This window comes from Strongyloides ratti, scaffold srae_chrx_scaffold0000008, assembly GCF_001040885.1.
Source record: "Strongyloides ratti genome assembly S_ratti_ED321, scaffold srae_chrx_scaffold0000008".
NCBI classification, from domain to species: Eukaryota; Metazoa; Nematoda; class Chromadorea; order Rhabditida; family Strongyloididae; genus Strongyloides; species Strongyloides ratti.
Window position 1 is genome coordinate 19,480 of NW_020171516.1, and position 23,319 is coordinate 42,798.

At 18.0% G+C, this 23,319-nt stretch overlaps 1 protein-coding gene across 1 annotated transcript; it reads right to left on the reverse strand.

Annotated features, from left to right (window-relative positions):
- Nucleotides 1–13,616: 13,616 nt before the first annotated feature.
- SRAE_X000246550 (GPCR, rhodopsin-like, 7TM domain and 7TM GPCR,serpentine receptor class x (Srx) family-containing protein) lies at nucleotides 13,617–14,538 on the reverse strand (the record flags this gene model as incomplete). The annotated part of the gene is made up of 2 exons (XM_024645746.1): nucleotides 13,617–14,050; nucleotides 14,103–14,538. 2 exons carry the CDS (start codon nucleotides 14,536–14,538, stop codon nucleotides 13,617–13,619), a joined length of 870 nt encoding a protein of 289 aa, XP_024499998.1.
- Nucleotides 14,539–23,319: the final 8,781 nt, after the last annotated feature.

Here is a 23,319-nt window from a genome sequence, read left to right on the forward strand (position 1 = left end):
TTTGATTATACTTATCTTTACAAATTATATTCCTTTTATATTATTTTGAATGTATTTAGTTTTAAATAAAAACTTTTACATATTAAATATTAAACAATGTGGTCAAATACATAATAATAAAAAAGGATTTTTCTTTGTACAAAATGATATTTGTAATTTTTTACTAATGTTTTTTTTATAAAATATAATTTTATAAAATATAAAAAATTATTTAACCAATAATTTTTTTTGATATGAATTTAAAATATATTATTTAATTTAGAAAACTTTAATTACATATCCAAATGAATAAAAAGTTAATTAAAAATCAATTGATGTATAATTTAAAATTTTTTTTTTCATTGCTAATCTTATTTAAGATATATTTTATGATACAACAATGTTTAATTCTATGTTGTTGCTATAACTTTTTTGTATATGAAAGAGTTTAAAAATTATATTTTGTAATATATCTTTTAATTACATTTTTAATGTGTTTATGTTAAAAAGAGAGTATGTAGATTGAAGCATTAACAAAATTTTAAAACTTTTTTTAATTCGTCGTTTTCAGTCTCTAAATTGTTTAAAGATAAAATAAATTTGAGAAAAGCAAAACATTTTTTTTCATAAGTTTAACATAAAAGAGTGTGGTTTAAATAATTAAATATATTTTTTGATTTAATTCATTAATCTTATCTGTTTTTTTTATTTTTATAAAATTATACATTCTGAAAATAAAAATTATTATCGCAATAACATGACATTTTAGTAAAATCATTAAATACTTATCACAAATTTCTTGTTAAATCTTATTCTTTGATAACTAATTAAAATAGTAGTTTGTATAAAATCATTTAAACAGAATCACGAATTAACAACGAAAAATATGCTTTTTTTAGTAAATTAACTGATAATAAGCAAGGAAAAAAGTTTTAATCAAATGAAGCAGATTTTTTTATAAAATATGTATATTTAATTAATTTTTTTTTTAAATTTTATAAAAACCGTATTTTTTAATAATGTAATATTTTCAACGTAGTAATAAGAAATTAATCAACATTTATTAGTGTTTTTTCAAATGAAATAAATATCCAAGAAAACAAACAGTTTGTTGATTTGAAAAAAGTTAGAAAATATATAATATTTTTTTATTTTTATGTTTAAAAAAATACTTTAAAATTTATTATCAACAAAAATAAAAAAATGAATATTAGGAAAAATTGTAAACTTTAATTTAAAATAAATTTTAGATAATATATAGCTATAAAAAAAGGAAGGTATTAACATTTAAAATTCGATTTTAAAAAAAAAGATCAATCTTTTTAAATGCCTTTATTTAAAATGTTATTATATTATTTGTATGTTATGCATAAAAACATTTACGATAGAAAAAGGAAAAGTTTAATTTTTGTGTATTGAATTTTAAAATGAATCTTCAAAAATAAAGTAATTACAGAAAAATACTAATAATTTAATTCAAAGCTAAGCAATTAAAAAGCGATTTTTAAACAATCATAGAAAATAAATTGAAGCACATTTTACTAGACATTTATAAATTTATCATTATTTTATGTTTCTTTATAAGTTTACAACGTATTTTTAAAAAATATTAAGGTTTCAAGATGTTTTGATATTTCATAATGTTTCAAAAATGCTTCTAAAAAGAATTCTAGCTGTTTAAGATAGTAAAAAATAAAACAAAAAATTATAAAAGCTAAATGTTTTTTTGCTTATTGTTTTTTAAAAGTTTTAAGATATTATCGTAATTTTATAAATATATTTTTTTTATTCTTGTTATTCTTTTTGTCATCTAAATGATTTTACTAATTACGTAACATTTTTATTAACATGAATAATTTACTCATTTTATATGAAAAAGTTAAATGAAATCTATTAAATTGTAATAATCATATTTATTTTTTCTTAATTCTAAATTAACCACAAAAAAGTTAGCCCTCCAGGGGGCTCGAACCCCTGACCGTTAGATTAAAAGTCTAACGCTCTACCAACTGAGCTAGGAAGGCTACTTTTGAAAGTTCCTCCCAATTGACCCACTAAAGCTAAAGCATAATTTTTAAAAAATTAAAATTACTTTAAAAAAACAAATTTTTATAGAAAAAAATTCTTTACAGTAATATATAAAAGCATATATAGTATTTGTAAGAAACTGATTTCTTTAATTTATGTGCAAAAAAAAAATCATCTAATGTATTTTACATTAAAATGTAAAGTATAGAAATATATGTAAAATTTTGTCTTGTTGAAAAAAAAATACAGTAATCTACGATGTATACATTTTTTTGCACATAATTAAGTGCATATGCTTGAAAATATTATTTTTAAACATATTTCTTTATATTACTTTTTTTTATGTAGAATGAAGAATAATAAATTTACAAATAAATTCTAAAAAATATATAGACGAGAATAGAGTAAGAAAAATTTTTTCTTAATCTTTCCAAAGGTAAAAATTGCGTTAATTACGAAAAGTTCAATAACTTTTTAAAAAAATTACGTCTTTATATTGATATTACAGCAAAAACTGCAAATGTTTTATTTGCTGTAACATTACAATTTCAATAGTTTCTTTAGCCAAATTTGACATTAAGGTAAAAAAAAAACGGAGAAAACGTTTTCGGTCATATATTTTCAAAAAAGATGAATATTAAAGAGATATTTGATAATTTAAATTTAGGTAAAAAATTCAAAACTTTATAAAACTCTATAATTAAAAAAAAACATTTATATGAAAAATAATAAAAAAAACCCTAGAAGATTTTTTTTTCTCTAAATTTTGACTGTTATGCCATATCTATATCATTTTCCGTTCTCCAGATATCCTTAGAAAAGTGTAAAAAATTATTTTAATATTTTTATCAATTTTGTGTCTTTATATTCTTTTGGTAATAACTTTTTAAAACGTAATTATTTAAACATAACAATGGAAAGACAATTGATGCAGCATCTGATTCTCTTTAGAATGAGATAATCTTCACTGAAAACAGACGTTCCATTCTTGAGATATTGAACAAAAAATATTCAAAGAAAAATATCAACATAAAAATATGTTACAAAAAGTCTTATTTGTGAATGTATAAATGTTATTTTTTAAAAGAATTTTTTTTTCTCTTTAGACAATCAAAGTTTTAAAGCTTTTATTCAATACTAATATCAACATAAATATTTAAAATATAAATTTTCAATTTTTAGTTGCAAATCAAAAGTATTTTTTTTTTCTACTTCTTAATAATTGACAAGAAAATTTATTGTATTCTTTAAAAAAAAGAAAAGATATTTATCAAAGAATAATGAGAATGTAAAAGTTCATGAAAAATTAATTAATTATAATTTTATATTATTTTATTTTTAGATTTTATAATTTATNTTTTTTTATAGCTATATATGTAAAGGATAAATATCAGTATATATAATTAAAGATTTATTTATCTAATATTTTAATTATAATTTGTCTATTAATTTACAAAATTGTATATAAAAAAATTTTTAAAGTAATTTTCAAAAATATTTTATATGTCTTAAAATCACATTATATAAATTTTAAAGATAACAAAAAATTAAAGATAATATGAAACATTATTTAACATTATTTAAACTATTCTCTATATACTCTTAAAATTTAAGAATAGTTAATGTTAGTTGTATATATAGCAAAATTACATTTTATCAAAATAAATTTTATACATCATAAATCATATTATACATAATTTGAAATAAATGTTACAAAAAATCAAAATGTGTTGTATATATAACAAAATTTCTATCAAAAAATTATGGATAATATCAAAAATTATTTTATATACTTTAAACTACAGCTAGATAAACTTTAAATATTTTTTAAAACTTTAAAGTGTTAAGTAGATATTATTATAAAGAAATTATATTCAAAAAATAGAATGTCAAAAATATTTTGAGATTATTTCTAAAATATAAATGTTTAAAATATTTCTAAATAAACAGATTTGTTTTAACTCAATAAAATGCTTTAAATATTCAATTAAATGTTTTAAACAAAATTCAACATTGTCATGCATCAAATAAATGTATTTTATAAATAAAGTGTAATAATACAATATAAAAATGATAAATATTTTTGTGACTAGATATTTTGTTTCATTTTATTCTAATATAAAAGAGTAAATGAAATGAAAGATTATACTTACTTTTTAAATTTATAATAAATTATTAACAGTTTTATTTTAGTTAACTGCATTTATGTTAACATTTTAATATAATATAAAATTATTATTTATTTCTTAAAACAATTTTGATCACATTTTAAAATTTATTGTGATAACTTTTTTTATTGTTTTTTATTAATAAATTTATATAAAATTGCATAATTTATAGAAATATATTAATTAACTAATTTTTGAAAAAATTTCAGATTAATTTTTTTTAATATTATTATTAAAAAAATATAAAAAATGTTGTTTACATTTTATATAAGTGCTACGATACACCCCGCTCTTTTATTGACAATCTGTATGACAGTTATTGGAAATATTATTTACAAGAAGATAAAATAAATATTTGGAAGTAATATAAATTAATTTAATTTAATTTAGTATAATAACTAAATTTTATAATTAAAATAATTTTGTTACATTTTTAGTTATAAAACTATCAATAAAATTTTTTACTATAAATACTTTAATTTTCAAATAATTTACTATTATTTTATTATTTTAACAAACATTAATTTCTTCATATTTTAGTCAAGAAATTGAACAATTGGAAAAAAATATTATTAGTAAAAATGAACCATATTTTTATAATTGTAATGAAGGCAAAGCCATTGAAACTAACTTAGAAATACCAAATTTATTTGATTGTAATGAGATGCAGATAAAATGGCATATGGAAATTAAAAATGTAGTTTATAATGAAATTGGTACAAATGAATGACGTAGCATTATTCAAGTTCTTTTTGCTAGCAAAAATTATGTCATATTTTATGGCAAATTAGATGGTTACAAATTATTATTTCAATTAATTTTATGGATAAAATAGAAAAAAACTATAGCTTACAAAAAAATGCTCTGCTGGCAAGTATGTGCAAAGCATGTGCTTGTAAATTAATAAGATAAACACCAGAAAAAAAGTATGTAAAATTTGTTTTGTCTTTATAATGATATTTAACACAAAATCATAAGTTAATTTAATAAAGATTTTTATTATTTTATAAGTATGGTACATTCTTAAACATTTCATTAAGATACATGATCATAATTTAATAAAAACTTTACGTTTTATAAACTTAATGATTAAAAATAATTATTTAATTCTTTGTATTTTTAGATCTATAGAGATGTATTATGCATCTAAATGATGTTGTGGGAAGCACATCATGTTTATATTTCAATATAAAAATAATGTGCTTATAAAAGAAAAGAAAAATTCAATAGAAACATAATATAGATAAATGAGTTAAGTTTATTTCTGATTTTTAAAACCTGAAAGTCTTCAGGTCATTATTTTAATAAATCTAATAAACAACTTTTTAGATCTATAATTTTTTGTTATATTATATACAATATTTTTTACAATGTTACACAAATTAGATTTAAATAACTTTAAAATTATTGTTTTTAAATATTTTAGAAAATGATTTTTTGATCATTGTGATAGAATAGTTAACATATTAAAAACAAAAATTTTGAAAGAGACAAAGAAATGGATGCAAATATATTATTTGTTTGAACAATTCCTTTTTTTTATTACATTAACAACTTTACAAAATAGATATAAATGTTTTTAAATATATTGATAAACATAAATAATTTAAAAATATAAATAAAAAATTATCAGTAAAGAAAATGATATTTATTCAAATTAATTTTTTAACATTGAGTTGACTAATTGTATATTGTATTACTTAATATATTTAAAGTTTTAACAAGTATTTTTTTTATATGCGTTGCTCTTACTTTATATTTAAAAATATTTTCGTATGTTGTTAATAAAAAATAAATACAAGAAATTAAAAAGAAACTAACTTTTTTTATCTCTACTATAAATTAATTTTTTTGTTCTACCTTTTCAGCTTAAAATGTCTACAAAATTTATCTCTAAAAATAGAACAAAAGAAGAACATATTGATTATGAACGAAATTAAAAACAAAAAATATGATTCAATGAAAAAGATAACACAATATTTAATAGAATATTTTTTTTTGTATGATATCGACGCAAAACTGTGATTTTACAAATAAATTAAAAAAAATTGTTTATTAAATCTATTTGTAATTTAATTATATTAAAAAATTTTAATGATAGTTTGTTTTTTTACTTTTTTAGATTAAAATTTTTCTGAATATTATAAATTAACATTATATTATTTTTAAAAAATATTTTAAAATGGATACTAAACAAAAATAATAAAATATTTCTTAGTTGCATTTCATTAGAAGCAATACCAATATTTTAGAATCTAAGTCATCTAACATAAACTTTACTAAATAATTTATAATAGATCAAGAGTATAATTTATTAAAGAAGAGAAAAGCCAAGAATAATAGATAAGAAAAAAATTTTTTTTTCATAAGTTTAACATAAAAGAGTGTGGTTTAAATAATTAAATATATTTTTTGATTTAATTCATTAATCTTATCTGTTTTTATTATTTTTATAAAATTATACATTCTGAAAAAAAAATATTATTATCGCAATAACATGACATTTTAGTAAAATCATTAAATACTTATTACAAATTTCTGGTTAAATCTTATTCTTTTATAACTAATTAACATAAAAATTTGTATGAAATCATTTAAACAGAATCACGAATTAACAACAAAAAATATGTTTTTTTTAGTAAATTATCTGATAATAAGCAAGGAAAAAAGTTTTTATCAAATAAAGCAGATTTTTTTATAAAATATGTATATTTTTTATTTTATTTTTTAAATTTTATAACAAGCGCGTGCTTCGCACACGCTTGCCTGCAGGGCAGGTCTTTTGTGTAAGCTATAGATTTTTTTATTTTATCGGTGATTTAAAGCATGTATTTCAGACGCTCAAAATTTAAAAATTTTTTAAATAATGTGATCTATTGTATCATAAAAAAATATTTTTTGATTATTTCCTTATTTTTCAACATTTTTTTATTTTTTTAAAATTTTTCTATATGCAAATTGATAAAATAATTATAAGAATAAATAATTAATTCTTTAAATTTATACATTGACATTTTTCCTTTACAGCTATAGCTATAAAAAACAATTAGTGTAAAAAAATCATTTATTTTTTTAATTTATTATTATTATAAATATAAAATTATAAAATATATAAAAGTTAAAAAAAATTAAAGTAAATTGTTACATTATCATTATAAATTGGTATATATCTTTTTTTTATGCTGATATTTGTGTTGAATAACACTTTTTAAAACTTTGATTATCCTAAGAGGAAAAAATTGTTAGAAATTTTTTACACGTTTTCGCGAATAACTCAAGAACGAAAAATGATAAAAATATGATCTAGTGGCCAAAATGTAGAGAATAAAAATCCCCCGAGACGTTTTTTTCATTTTTCCAAAAAATTCATTTTTTCAAAAATTATAGCGTTTTGAAAATTTTTAAAAATTTTTGTATTTTTTAAATAAAAGATGATTTTTAGTTAATATCTCAAGAACAAATAATTTTTTTGAGACCGTACTTATGTCATTTGATAGAGCACAAATTAATTAATAATTTTTGTAACCATCACTATTTTTTAAAATTAAGTTTTTAAAAAGTTATGACTGATAAAAGTTAAAAAAAAATTTTTAATTTGAAAATTTTTTTTTTTTTAAACCGGCATAACTCAAGAACAAAAAAAGATAAAAATATGATCTAATAGCCAAAATGTAGAGAATAAAAATCCCCCGAGACGTTTTTTTCATTTTTTCAAAAAATTCATTTTTTCAAGAATTATAGCGTTTTGAAAATTTTTTAAAAATTTTGAATTTTTTACCTAACTTTTAACCATCATATCTTACTTAAAAATTCATCTTTTCGAAAAAATAAGGTCGGAAACGTCTTCTACGACCTTTTTTTACCTTTATGTCAAATTTTGCTAAAATAACTCTTGAAACTTAAGCGTTGCAGCAAATGAAACATTTGCAGCTTTTGCTGCAATATCTATATAAAGACGCAATTTTTTTTAAAAATTATTGAACTTTTTGTGATCAGCGCATTTTTTTACCCTAGGAAAAATTAAAAAATATTAAAAATTNACTAATATCAACATAAATATTTAAAATATAAATTTTCAATTTTTAGTTGCAAATCAAAAGTATTTTTTTTTTCTACTTCTTAATAATTGACAAGAAAATTTATTGTATTCTTTAAAAAAAAGAAAAGATATTTATCAAAGAATAATGAGAATGTAAAAGTTCATGAAAAATTAATTAATTATAATTTTATATTATTTTATTTTTAGATTTTATAATTTATCATAAATTTAAAAGAAAATAAATTATTTTTTACACTAATTGTTTTTTTATAGCTATATATGTAAAGGATAAATATCAGTATATATAATTAAAGATTTATTTATCTAATATTTTAATTATAATTTGTCTATTAATTTACAAAATTGTATATAAAAAAATTTTTAAAGTAATTTTCAAAAATATTTTATATGTCTTAAAATCACATTATATAAATTTTAAAGATAACAAAAAATTAAAGATAATATGAAACATTATTTAACATTATTTAAACTATTCTCTATATACTCTTAAAATTTAAGAATAGTTAATGTTAGTTGTATGTATAGCAAAATTACATTTTATCAAAATAAATTTTATACATCATAAATCATATTATACATAATTTGAAATAAATGTTACAAAAAATCAAAATGTGTTGTATATATAACAAAATTTCTATCAAAAAATTATGGATAATATCAAAAATTATTTTATATACTTTAAACTACATTAGATAAACTTTAAATATTTTTTAAAACTTTAAAATGTTAAGTAGATATTATTATAAAGAAATTATATTCAAAAAATAGAATGTCAAAAATATTTTGAGATTATTTCTAAAATATAAATGTTTAAAATATTTCTAAATAAACAGATTTGTTTTAACTCAATAAAATGCTTTAAATATTCAATTAAATGTTTTAAACAAAATTCAACATTGTCATGCATCAAATAAATGTATTTTATAAATAAAGTGTAATAATACAATATAAAAATGATAAATATTTTTGTGACTAGATATTTTGTTTTCATTTTATTCTATATAAAAGGAGTAAATGAAATGAAAGATTATACTTACTTTTTAAATTTATAATAAATTATTAACAGTTTTATTTTAGTTAACTGCATTTATGTTAACATATTAGTATAATATAAAATTATTATTTATTTCTTAAAATAATTTTGATCACATTTTAAAATTTATTGTGATAACTTTTTTTATTGTTTTTTATTAATAATTTTATAAAATTGCATAATTTATAGAAATATTAACTAATTTTTGAAAAAATTTCAGAATAATTTTTTTTAAAATTATCATTAAAAAAATATAAAAAATGTTACCAGTTATTTTTGCAAAAGCTATGTTAACATGCTGTTTTGTATTGAAATTATGTATAAAAAAGGTTGGAATGTTTGCTTTAATGAAGATATCATATGTATTTTGAAATAATAAAAATTAATTTTAATTTAATTTAGTATAATAACTAAATTTAATAATTAAAATAATTTTGTTATATTTTTAGCTATAAAAACGATCAATAAAATTTTTTGCTATAAATACTTTAATTTTCAAATAATTTACTATTATTTTATTATTTTAACAAACATTAATTTCTTCATATTTTAGTCAAGAAATTGAACAATTGGAAAAAAATATTATTAGTAAAAATGAACCATATTTTTATAATTGTAATGAAGGCAAAGCCATTGAAACTAACTTAGAAATACCAAATTTTCTTGATTGTAATGAGATGCAGATAAAATGGCATATGGAAATTAAAAATGTAGTTTATAATGAAATTAGTACAAATGAATGACGTAGCATTATTCAAGTTCTTTTTGTTAGCAAAAATTATGTCATATTTTATGGCAAATTAGATGGTTACAAATTATTATTTCAATTAATTTTATGGATAAAATAGAAAAAAACTATAGCTTACAAAAAAATGCTTTGCTGGCAAGTATGTGCAAAGCATGAGCTTGTAAATTGATAAGATAAACACTATAAAAAAGTATGTAAAATTTGTTTTGTCTTTATAATGATATTTAGCACAAAATCATAAATTAATTTAATAAAGATTATTATTAATTTATAAGTATGGTACATTCTTAAACATTTCATTAAGATACATGATCATGATTTAATAAAAACTTAATTTTTTATAAACATAATGAGTAAAAATAATTATTTAATTCTTTGTATGTTTAGATCTATAATTTTTTGTTATATTATATACAATATTTTTTACAATGTTACACAATTTAGATTTAAATAACTTTAAAATTATTGTTTTTAAATATTTTAGAAAATGATTTTTTTATTATTGTGATAGAATAGTTAACATATTAAAAACAAAAAATTTGAAACTGACAAGGTAATGGATGAAAATATATTATTTGTTTGAACAATTCCTTTTTTTTTATTACATTAACAACTTTACAAAATAGATATAAATGTTTTTAAATATATTGATAAACATAAATAATTTAAAAATATAAATAAAAAATTATCAGTAAAGAAAATGATATTCATTCAAATTAATTTTTTAACATTGAGTTGACTAATTGTATATTGTATTACTTAATATATTTAAAGTTTTAACAAGTTTTTTTTTATATGCGTTGCTCTTACTTTATATTTAAAAATATTTTCGTATGTTGTTAATAAAAAATAAATACAAGAAATTAAAAAGAAACTAACTTTTTTTATCTCTACCATAAATTAATTTTTTTGTTCTACCTTTTCAGCTTAAAATGTCTACAAAATTTATCTCTAAAAATAGAACAAAAGAAGAACATATTGATAATGAACGAAATTAAAAAAAAAATATGATTCAATGAAAAAGATAACACAATATTTAATAGAATATTTTTTTTTGTATGATATTGACGCAAAACTGTGATTTTACAAATAAATTAAAAAAAATTGTTTATTAAATCTATTTGTAATTTAATTATATTAAAAAATTTTAATGATAGTTTGTTTTTTTACTTTTTTAGATTAAAATTTTTTTGAATATTATAAATTAACATTATATTATTTTTAAAAAATATTTTAAAATGGATACTAAACAAAAATAAAAAAATATTTCTTAGTTGCATTTCGTTAGAAGTAATACCAATATTTTAGAATCTAAGTCATCTAACATAAACTTTACTAAATAATTTATAATAGATCAAGAGTATAATTAATTAAAGAAGAGAAAAGCCAAGAATTTTAAATAAGAAAAAAATTTTTTTTAATATGTTGTAGAAAAATTAATAGATAATGAAGAAAATCAAACAAAAAAACTAATATTGTTTGTTTTTTATCTATAAAACTTATGCTTTTTTTATTAGTCACTTTCTTCAGTAAAAACCTCAATAATGCATTTAAGAAAGAAAAAAAATTTTGATAAAACAGATTATAGTAAAATTTAGTAACTCTTAATGTCAATTAATTTTAATGTTAAAAATTAAAGACCAAATACAATAGAAACAATTAATAATAACTCAGAATAAATATAAAAACTTTAAAATAAAATTGAAGTTATAATAATGTAACAATATATGATAATTATAAAAAAACACAAAACAATTAGAAAACTATTGTAGAAAATAGAAAAACGATTAATGAAACTTACATCCTTTTTAATAAAAACAACAAATTAAGTATATATTTAAAAAATGAAGCAGATATAAAATATTTCATATAGTATCAGCGATGATAAGAAGAAGCATTAAGAAATATATTACATTAAAAATGATGCATAATTTTGTAAGATTGTAACATTTGTATTGATACCAAAAAAATTTATTATGTGAATATTTTTTTCCGTGTGAAAGATTAAGAAAATCCAATAAAAATTATTGGATAAAAATATATTAGAATGTTTTTAAGTAGTTGCGAAAAATTTAAAAAAAAAGGGAAATTTTAAAGGAAAAAAAGAAATTTAGCTTATTCACATTGCTTTTAATAATGTATTAATATATTTAGATATTTGTCATATGTGATTAAACTTATAAATGCATAAACTTATGATAGAAAAAAAAGATAAATTAATTTTACATTTCATTATATTTCTAACAAAGTATTTTGGCGATATACTTGAAACATTTGAAAAGTTTTCTACCTGAAACAATAATCATAAAAGTGAAACCACAAAATGACCTATCTTGAGGAAAAATTTTTTATCACAGGAAATAAAAAAAACAAATTTAAAAGCTACTTAGTTTATCAGTTATGTATATTTAAAACCATTTAATTTTGAAATTTTTTCTATTCTGAATAAATTTGAAAAAAGAACAATAATTAAATATCTTGTAAAAAAAAGAGCTTAACAGTTACAGAAATTTTTGACGAAATGCAACATGTAAAAGAAGAAGATGTTCCTTCTTTTTCAATCATTAAGAAATTGGTTGCTGAATTTAAACGTAGAAGAACAAGCGTAAAAGATGATCTACGCAGTGTTCGTCTTAAAACTGCATCGACGAAAGAAATTTTTGAAAAAGTTTATGATTTAATATTAGGAGATTGAAGATTAACGGTCATAAAGATATCTAAAATGATGAAGGCTTTTGAGGAACGCACACATTAAATAATAATTGAAGAATTAGAACTGAAAAATCTAATCATAATGTTGGTTTCGTATTTATTGACTATCGTTTAAAAGCACATTAGAATTATAATTTCAAAACAATGTTTGAAGCATTTTTCAAAGAAAATAATAGATTTCAAAAAAAGATTTTTAACCACGTGTGAAATTTGGATTATTTACTATACTTATATATAAAATGAACAATCAAAAGAGTATAAAGATACCAATTATCTGTCGTCTAAAAAAGTAAAGTCAATTTTTTAAAGTCAGAAGGTAATAACTTTAGTTTTCTAGGATTACAAAAAAATTTTGCTTATAAATTATTTTTCAAATGATAAAAAGATAACTAGAGAATATTTTTCTAATTTTGTAAAACAATTATACCAAAATATTTGTAAAAAACGATTTGAATTAAGCAAAAAAAAAAGTTTTACATATCACATAATTTTAGAGTTAAATAATAGTGTGATATTAATAATTATTAGCATTATTATATTACCAAATATTAAAATAATTAATATAAAAATTTATAATTAATAGAAATTATCATTATAATGATATTAATTTTTGTTATGTATTAATCAAGTATTAACATCTTTTGAAAATGATTATAATTAGTAATATGTTTTCTAAAACATTAATCAAAAGATATTTTTATTTTAGTTATATTTTATCTATTTACATCATGAACTTTTATATAAGCGTTTAATAGAAAATATTTTAACTTTTTTAAGAAAAAAAAATATAAATTTAATAAAACTTTAATTATTATATCAAAATTTTATTATATTTGATTAATATTAAAAAACATGTAAATATTATTTTTCTTTTTATATCATATTTTTCTATATTTTTCGTAATTCTTTATTAAATACAATTACAATTACAACATCCATTACGTATGAAAGAAACCAAGCAAATGTAGTAAAATAAAATTTACCATATAAAGATTTTATCAATTTAGTGAAAAAATTTATTGAGATAACAATCAACAACGCATTAATATTTTGTAAAAATGATTGACAAAAAAAAAGAACATCTTGTCTAAAACAACATGAAGTTTTTATTGTTGCTGATTTTTCTAATTTTGGTAACGGAAGAATAGAATGTTTTTTACGATAAATTAATAAAATTAAAGTTAAAATATCAAACATTAAATTTATTAACAAAATGCATAAACTTCCAATAAATTGTAACCAATATGAATAAATTCTACCACATACAGTTTTAGGATAATGCCATGTTAATGTTATTGTTGAAAATTTCATTCCACAATTATCTATAAATTCATAATTAATATATAACATTTATAAATTATAAAAAATATTTACCTATTAATGATATAATACTTAAAAATATTGTAATACAAAAGATTATTCCAACTGAAATTTTTGTCATTTCAATTGTAAAATGCAATCTATAATATATAGGAATACTAATGGCAATAAATCTATTTATAGAAATTGTTACTGTAATCATTTGAATAAAATACCATGAAAATATCATTACAGAACCAAAATAATGACTGGAATTTTCAATAAAAGTATTTATATTAAGAAAGATTCTTAATAATAACCAAATTAGTATAACAAAAAAATATAAAAAAATATTTGAAAAAAATGCTTGCATTAAAAATCCAAAAGGTGTTTGAAATTTTTTGATAGTTCTAATTTTAAAGAATGAATATATAGTAATAATTATACCAAATAAAGCAGTAAATGCCATTGGTAATAATGTACATAATCTAAACATTATTTCAGAATTCATTTTTGTGATAATTTTTTTATTATTTTTTTTAAATAAATACATTTTTAAATATTCAAAAAAATTATTACATATTTTTATGTATATATGAAATCAGACATTTTCACTTGCAAATACAAATATTTCTTGTACAATTTGATGAGATTTTTCTAAGCAAAAAAAAACAATAATACATAAATATTTTTTTATATTAATTTTCCTTTTTTCAATTAAAATATGCTATTATTTAAATTGTATAAATATGAAAAATTTTTTGTCTTTTATTTTACTAGTTAAAATCAAATTATAAATAAATATGTAATATTTACTATTATAGTTTGCTTTTGATTCAGATATGATAAATTAATCAAATTGTAATAAAAATTGTATCATTTAATTAAATATATTAAATATATATTTGATGGTTTGTGAAATATTTTGTAAAAATTAATTTAAATTAAACATCATAATTACACTATATTCATAACATTTTTATTTTAATCTTGATACTTTTACTAATAAAGGTAATATATAACTTTTTTTGTTATAATTTAATTCTAATAAACTATTAGCTTTAATTTTTACTAATATAGTTTAATTTTATGAAAAAAAGTAAAAACAATGGAAATAAAATATATTTGAAAACATAAATTGATAATTTATCTAATTTACATGTAGTAACAGTAATGTTACAAAATTTGAAAAAGAAAGCAATGACTTCAATAATTATAAATAGAAAGAAGAATTAAAACTAACCATTTTATATTATTTTAATATTAACCATCGAATAGACTTATTTTTAACTAGAATTTATTATTCTATATAATAAGGTTATCAATGATTCACCTTATATATACAAAAAAGATTGATTAGTGGTTTTCAAAACATTTTATATCTTCAATTTTATTTATAATCAAATAAAACTTAACATTAAACAATTATTTTTTCAATTTTCATATACCTCGTTATATCTAAAACATTTTACTTTATAATATTTGAAAAATAACAACAAAAAAATATAGAAAAAGTGTGAATATATTTTTTTTTAAAAAACATATAATTTTACAACAATGTGAATCACAGATTTAGAAATTTTTTTAATTAACTTTTATAGTAAGTTGAAAAAAGTTGTCTATTAAAGGTAAAAAAAATATATTATACATAACTTTTATAAATATTTTCAAAAAATAACAAACTTTGTATATTTAATTTCACACAATTTTTTTATTTGATAATAGTAATTTTTATAGGGAAAAAAGTGTTAATTAATAAAAATTTATGGAGACTGCGAGGATTGAACTCGCGACTTCTCGCATGCAAAGCGAGCACTCTACCACTGAGTTAAGTCCCCGGTGACATCAAAAATGTTCATTTTTAACCATATAAAACTATTCTAATTAGCCATAACATTAAAATAACAAAAATTAGTTTTTTAAAAAAGTAATCCTGCATAAAAAGGTAGTGGAAGATCGAATACAGCAACAAAAAACAATTATTTTTTTAAAATCAAAAGATAATGATAAATAATACGAAATTTTTTTTAAAATAAATCTTATTGCTATGAATGCTAATATTGTATGTTTTATTATTAAATTTAAGAAAATAAATTAAAGCACTGAAAAAAATAGAAAATATGTTTTGACTAAAAAAAATAATAATAATTTAATTTAATTCATATTTATAATTCCTAGAAAGTTAAAATGTTTCTACGTCATTTTCTTAAAAGCTGTCTTTCAACCAATATTTAATATTTTTATAATCTTAGCAAATTTAGTAATTTATACGTATAAATAACGTTTTAATAATATTAATAAGACTATTATAAATATATGAACAACATAAGATCATTCATAATTTAAGAAAAAAATAGATAAAAAATTAATTAGTTATACAAAAATGAAATAATTTTTATAAACGAAATGAAAGTGTATCATTTTATTAACAATAATAATTATATTTTTTGTTTTCAAAATCATACTTTAGAATAATTTATATCACGATTTTTACAATAAATTAATTATTAAATAATAAAATTATAGAATTTATAACTATTTTAAAATTCACAACATTTAAAAGATCAAATAAAATTAACATGATTTGTACAACTTTTTTTTATATATAAAAAAATATTCAAAATTGCAAACTCCGTAGTTGCTACTTTTGTAAATAAATTTGATTTTAATTAATAAATTGAACTTTATTATGAATTTTTAATCATAATCCTAAAATTCATATATTAAAAAATGTTATTTATTTTTTAAACATGAAATTTAATTTTTTATTAAAAATATTACTATTTCAGAATATATATTAATTTCCAAATTTATGGTCGTTTGTGTTTTATGATCTACTCTATTTTTCTGTTACATCAGAATGTCATTATGACTATTTTCATAAAAGCGAATAAAATTTTTTTTATCGCTTTAAATTTGTTCGTTAAAACAAAAACATGAAAAGATAAATTTTGTTTTAAAAATCATTTTACTACCAATTTGCTTATCAATATTTTGATTCATGTTTTTATATGTAGTCTTTTACCAAAAATATTTGTTGTAAGTTTTCAAGTTGAAGATTAAGAAATTATTTGTAATTATAGATATTTTTAAAATTCAAATTTAATTCTCTTATTTTCCAGTTACGTTATGTTATTCACCATCTTTTAACAAATAAATTTATTGTAATTATCATTCCTTAAAAATATTTTTTTTATATGATTACTAAATTTTAATAATTACATTTAGAAAAATATCAGAGCTGAGATTTTTTATAACATTTTAGTTTTCAGTTTCATAAAGTTGTACTTACGATAAGAAAGTATTTAATTTCAACTAATTTTTTTTTTGAAAACATAAAATTAATACATTTAAAATAACTAACAATTTTTTGCATAATTTTATCTGAAGAAATTAGATCCACAAAAAAATAATAGTTCCAAAATGGTTAATAATAAAGTTGTTAAAAATTATTATTTGAATTAAACTCAAAAGCACATTCGCAAGAATTAATGAAGTTAAATTAAATGTATTTTGATAAGAGCTTAAAATTATTTTTGGAGAACTAAAACGTAAACTTAAAATTTTTTATATGTATCTACACTTATGTGTTGTATTAACTATATTTTCATGTTATTATCTAATTTTCAACGCAAAAAAAAACAAAAATATAAATAAGAAAAAAAATTTTGACGAGAGTGGGATTCGAACCCACGCATCCGAAGATATCAGTGCCTTAAACTGACGCCTTAGACCGCTCGGCCATCTCGCCACAGCCTTTAGATAAAATTAATGTGCTATGGAATCATTTTTAAAATATTACAAATTCACCTTAAATGAGTAAAGATATTAAAGATTTAGAAAAAACAATAAAAAATAAAACAAATTATGTTCAATATAATGTGAATTTTATAAAGATTATAAATCTATGATAAATTAAAAAAACTAAAAATATAATTTATTTCATTCAAAAGATTTTTACTGAAAAATATAAAAAATATTGTATTGCATAATTGAAACCATAAAAAGAGTTATTTAAAAAGCATTTTTTTTAACAATTGCAATGAAACATTTTATAGTTAGTTTATTAATTTGTTAGAAATAAATAAATTTATTCTGGTATACACACCAAAAGATATATAAAGAAAAACAATGACTATCAAATTATAATATTATTATTTTTATACTTATTTAATATCATCAATATATTTGTCATCAAAAACTCCTGTATCTTTCACTGTTTTATAAGAAACTTTAATTAAAATTATATTAATACAATCAATTTAAAAATTTAAAAAAGAATTATTTGAAATTATAGAAATATCTGCTTCTTAGAATCTTAAAAAAAGTCTAAAAGAAAGGGGACACCCGGGATTGAACCGGGGACCATATGATCTGCAGTCACATGCTCTACCACTGAGCTATATCCCCGTTGTCAATTTTTTTCTGTAAACAGGTATATTCTTTTGATTTATAGCATTCTAGAAGAATGTATATATCTTATATAAATAGTATTAAAAAAATCTAGAAATTACGCAAAAGATATCAACAATTTTACGCATAATAAGCACATTTTAAATTGAATAAAAATACTAAAGTTTATTGAAAAAATTATTAGACTACAAGTTATTTTTTAGTTTTTTATAAAATATTTGTACTCTTAAAAATAACGTTAGTTTGTTAATTACTTTTAATAAAGTAAGAGAATAAAAGTTTGATTAAAATAACTAAAGTTTATTTTGTTAGTTAGACAAAGTTGTAGTATATTTTCAATCTTTCATATTTTTATTTGTTCTTAATAGTTTTTTTTTATAAAAAGTTATTCTTCATAATTAAGATTTTAAAACTATTAATATAATGATAATTTATTTGTAAATGAAATTTCTTACCAAAATGACGTTGCTTTTTTAAACTGTAAATTTTGACTTTCTAATATATACATATATTAAAATTAAAAACTTTTAATTTTTTTATAGTGTTCTCGATTTTAACAAGAATTTGGAGACTTATAAATACTTTTTGAAATTAATAAAAAGAAAAGTACTAAATATTAATTTTAAGTAATTTATAAGACAAATTTATTTATAATCTTAAAATATTCATAATTTAGATTTAGAAATTCAAAAGGAATAGCAGCGAGTGGTTTCGATCCACCGACCTCTGGGTTATGGGCCCAGCACGCTTCCACTGCGCCACGCTGCTGATGCTAGAAAAATCGGTAAAAATCAAAAATTGGAAAAAATTTTAAACACGTCCAATTTTATAACTCACATTATTTTTAATTAATTACTTTTAAATTTTGCATACATTTATATTTTTCAAAAGCTATCTTTCAAAAAAACCTAATTTCAATATTTAATATTACTTAAAAAAAAGGTTTTAATATTTCACAAAAATTTTATTTTAGTAAAACATAAATAATTTTTAATATTAGTTTGAAACGATAATTTTTTCTATATTGTTTAAAATAAATATATGTATTCTATATAACTATTGCCTTAAAAGTAGTCATAAAAGTAATAATAATAATTTATTTTCCATTAAATAGTTATATTTTGAAAAAATAAAAAATTTCCTTTTTTATACAATTTTAAAACTACCCGAAAAATTAGAGCAGAAACAGTAATTAAAAATCTTACAAGAAAAGCAGAAATTTATATTTAAATAAATGCTGGTAAACTTTAATTTAGTATAGTGAATGTATGTAAATATTATTGAAAATTTGAAGTAAAATTTTAACAAGTTAAATGTTTGACAAATCTTAATTAATTGTAGCAGAATGCTTCGTCAACAGTGAATCCGTGGCGCAACGGTAGCGCGTCCGACTCCAGATCGGAAGGCTGCGTGTTCAAATCACGTCGGGTTCATTAGTTTTTTCATTTTTCTTAAAAAATATTTCTTTTTTTGCATAATAATATTTTATTTTATATTTTTGATGGCAAACAGCAATTTAAAGGTATATTTTGTTTAATTTTGTGTTTTTACAAAAATAAAAAAACTTATTTTATTTTTTAAACTAGTTTACACAGAAATGTGCTAATACAAAAAAAATTTAAAATTCATAACTGAATTTAAAATAAATAAAATATTATACAAATTTATAACGTTATTATTTTTTTACTCAAAAAAATTTGTTTAAAATGAATTAACATTAATTTAATAAAAGTATTTCTCTTTTGTGTTTCTCTACTTGCTTTAATAATCATAAAATTAAACTCTAAAAAAACAAAAATAACTATTGTAATTTTAAATGACATCAACTTAATATTTTTTTTTACTTGGTCGTGATTACCTATTTTTATCATAGAGTATTTCAAAAACAATTTTCATACGCTTTTTATTGTGAGAAAACAAAAAAGTTTGAAATATAAAAATTGTAAATTAAAACCTTTTTTATAACATTTAAAAAGCATTTTTATTACTAAAAAGTTTAAAAATACCTATCGTAAAATAGTTTGAAATTTAAATAATCTTAAAATCAAAATACCATTCATATGGCATTTGATAAAAATTAAACATTGATTTTTTGCCATCTATTACTACTATGTTCCAGTTATACATGTTAATAAAAATTTTCTTTTGTTTTTTAAATTAAAAAAAAAGTAAAAATAATTAAATTTTTGACAGATAATGTAAAAAAAGCTGTTAGCAAAACTACAAATAATCAAAATTTATTTTAAAAATTTTATTAAAAAAGATAAAAAAATCATTTTAACGGTTTATTATGAAAAAACTTTAATAAAAATCGTTTGTCGGGCATTTTAAAGGTTAATGTTTAATCTAATAAGTAAGAAATAGTTTAGTTTCATTAGAGCTTTATGTTAATAAATATTGTGAATTTTATATAGACAAGTTTTGACCTATGATTAAAAACATTACTACGTCATAAAATTTGATATCCACTTTTTAAAAATAGATCCATTTTGCTATAAAGATTATTGATACAACAGCAGAATATCATTTGTAGACAATATTTAATTATTTTAAAAAATTATATTTTTGTTTTATTTTATGCAGCGTGTAAAATATGATAAAATCTAAATGGTTTACTTTTAAAATTCAATTTTACTGGATATTTTAACATCAATTTTTTTAGAAATTAAAAATTTAGCTATATAATTAGAATACTTGACTTTAATAATTGAATGAAGTTATAAACAGATTGATAACTTATTTGAAAGAATCTCAAAAAAAGTAGTTTAAAAATGAAGTATACTTCATTGACTCATCAAAAATAAATTATTTTTTTTAATAAAATAACTTATTTAAATGTTAAAAGTACAGGTTTTCAAATGTACGAGAAAAAAAAGTTTTATATCAATATATAAGTAACGTAAAAACCATAAAATAATAATGTTAAATTCTAAAAATAGTTAAATATGTAAAAGAAATATAGTTTTCATTTAAAAACCATTTAAAAGATAATATTAAATTTTTATTGTTTTTAAAAGTATATTTTATAAAAAAAAATTTATCTGTTTTAAAATTTCTTTTTAAAAAATAATTAAAAAAATATTTTATAGTACTTTTATCATACTCATTTAGAACACAAGCTATTGAAACTAAAAAATGTTATAACAATTATTGAAAGATATTTCTGCTTTTTAAAGATTGTACAATTTGTAGTTAAAAGTTTTATCCTTATTTATATTGATTATTTGTTTATAAATTACTTTAAAAATCAAAAATATATAAAATAAGATATTTGCTAAACTAAATATTTTTATAGAAAAAAATTATTTGTTAATTTAACTAGGTGATTTTTTTATAAATTCATAAAAGTTTTTTTGATTATCAGTTTCTAATAACTTGAAAATTAAAAAAAATTATTGTTTAAGAAACATAATTAGCATGTTTTACTTCAAAACTAAAATATCGCCTAAAAATTATTTGTTAGCAAAATATTTTTCAATTTTATTGGTTTTATTATTAAATGATACTTAAAATGACAAAACGAAAAGCAATTCAGTAAGTAAAACAAATAAAAATATAAAACTTTGCTTTTTAAAAATCTAAAAGGAAGGGGACACCCGGGATTGAACCGGGGACCATATGATCTGCAGTCACATGCTCTACCACTGAGCTATATCCCCTGTGTTTTTGTTAAATTTTGACAAAAGTTTTTACAAAATAATATTACCATTTATTTGTGTGGTTTATAGATTTTATATAAGCTTAATAATTGCTATTTATTTTACCACATATTTTAGTATGTATATATATAAAATAATTTTACTACAAAGTTAAATTGTTTAAGAAAATTAAAAACTAAGAAACTGTTTTATTTTTATTAATCATTATGATCTAAATTAAAATAGAAAAATCAAATAAACAAAAGCACATTTTTATATAATTGAATAAATAAAAAAAAATTTTAAAAAGATAATTATTATTTTTTACTGTATATTTTGTTTTAATTTTAACAAAGAAATTAAATCATTTTTACAAAAAGTAAAATCTTTAAATTAAAAAAAACAATAACTGCAATATATATGTAATACTTTATTGGATAAGAATAAAAAACAACTTTTTTTTTCTTAGAAATGTTTTGTATGCTTAAAGGTTAAGTGATAATAGATTGACATTTTTTTTATTAATATATTAATATTGAAGTAATTATAAACAGACTGAAAAGCAAAATTATTTATTTTTCTAATGAGAAATGAAAATAAACTTCTTTTTTTTATTAAAATTTATGTTATTAAGTTTATAGATTCTCAAAAGTGTAATATATATTATAGTTTTATTTTTTTTAATTATGTAATCATTCTGTTATGAAACCTTAGATCATTTAATTTGTGATAATTTAATGTTTTAAGATGATAATAATAAAACTAAAATGTTTTTAAAATTAAGTTATTATTTTTAAATGATCTGAATAAATATAAAGTTTAACTTTTGTAAGCTAAAAAAATCTAAAATATTCATTATTATACAACCATAATATATACAAAGTATAATAATAAATCGTGCATTTTTAATACTTTATAAAAAAATTTGTTTAAAACACTATTTTATTGTTAAAAATTCCTGTGCTTACAAAAATAAACAATTTTCTTTAAAATATTTTTTAATCATAATAAAAAATTTTAAGAAATATTGTTATTTTTCATATTATTTTTTTTAAAAACTTCATTTGTCCTGCTTTGAATTTATGAAGAAAATCGACACCTTTTAACTTATAAATACTATAAATATAATATAATAAACAAATAAACATAAAAAATCTTGTAATATCTAAAAACTATTTAATAGAGCTTTTTATTCACATTTATAAAACTATAACTTTTATTTTTTTAGTTGATACAAAATT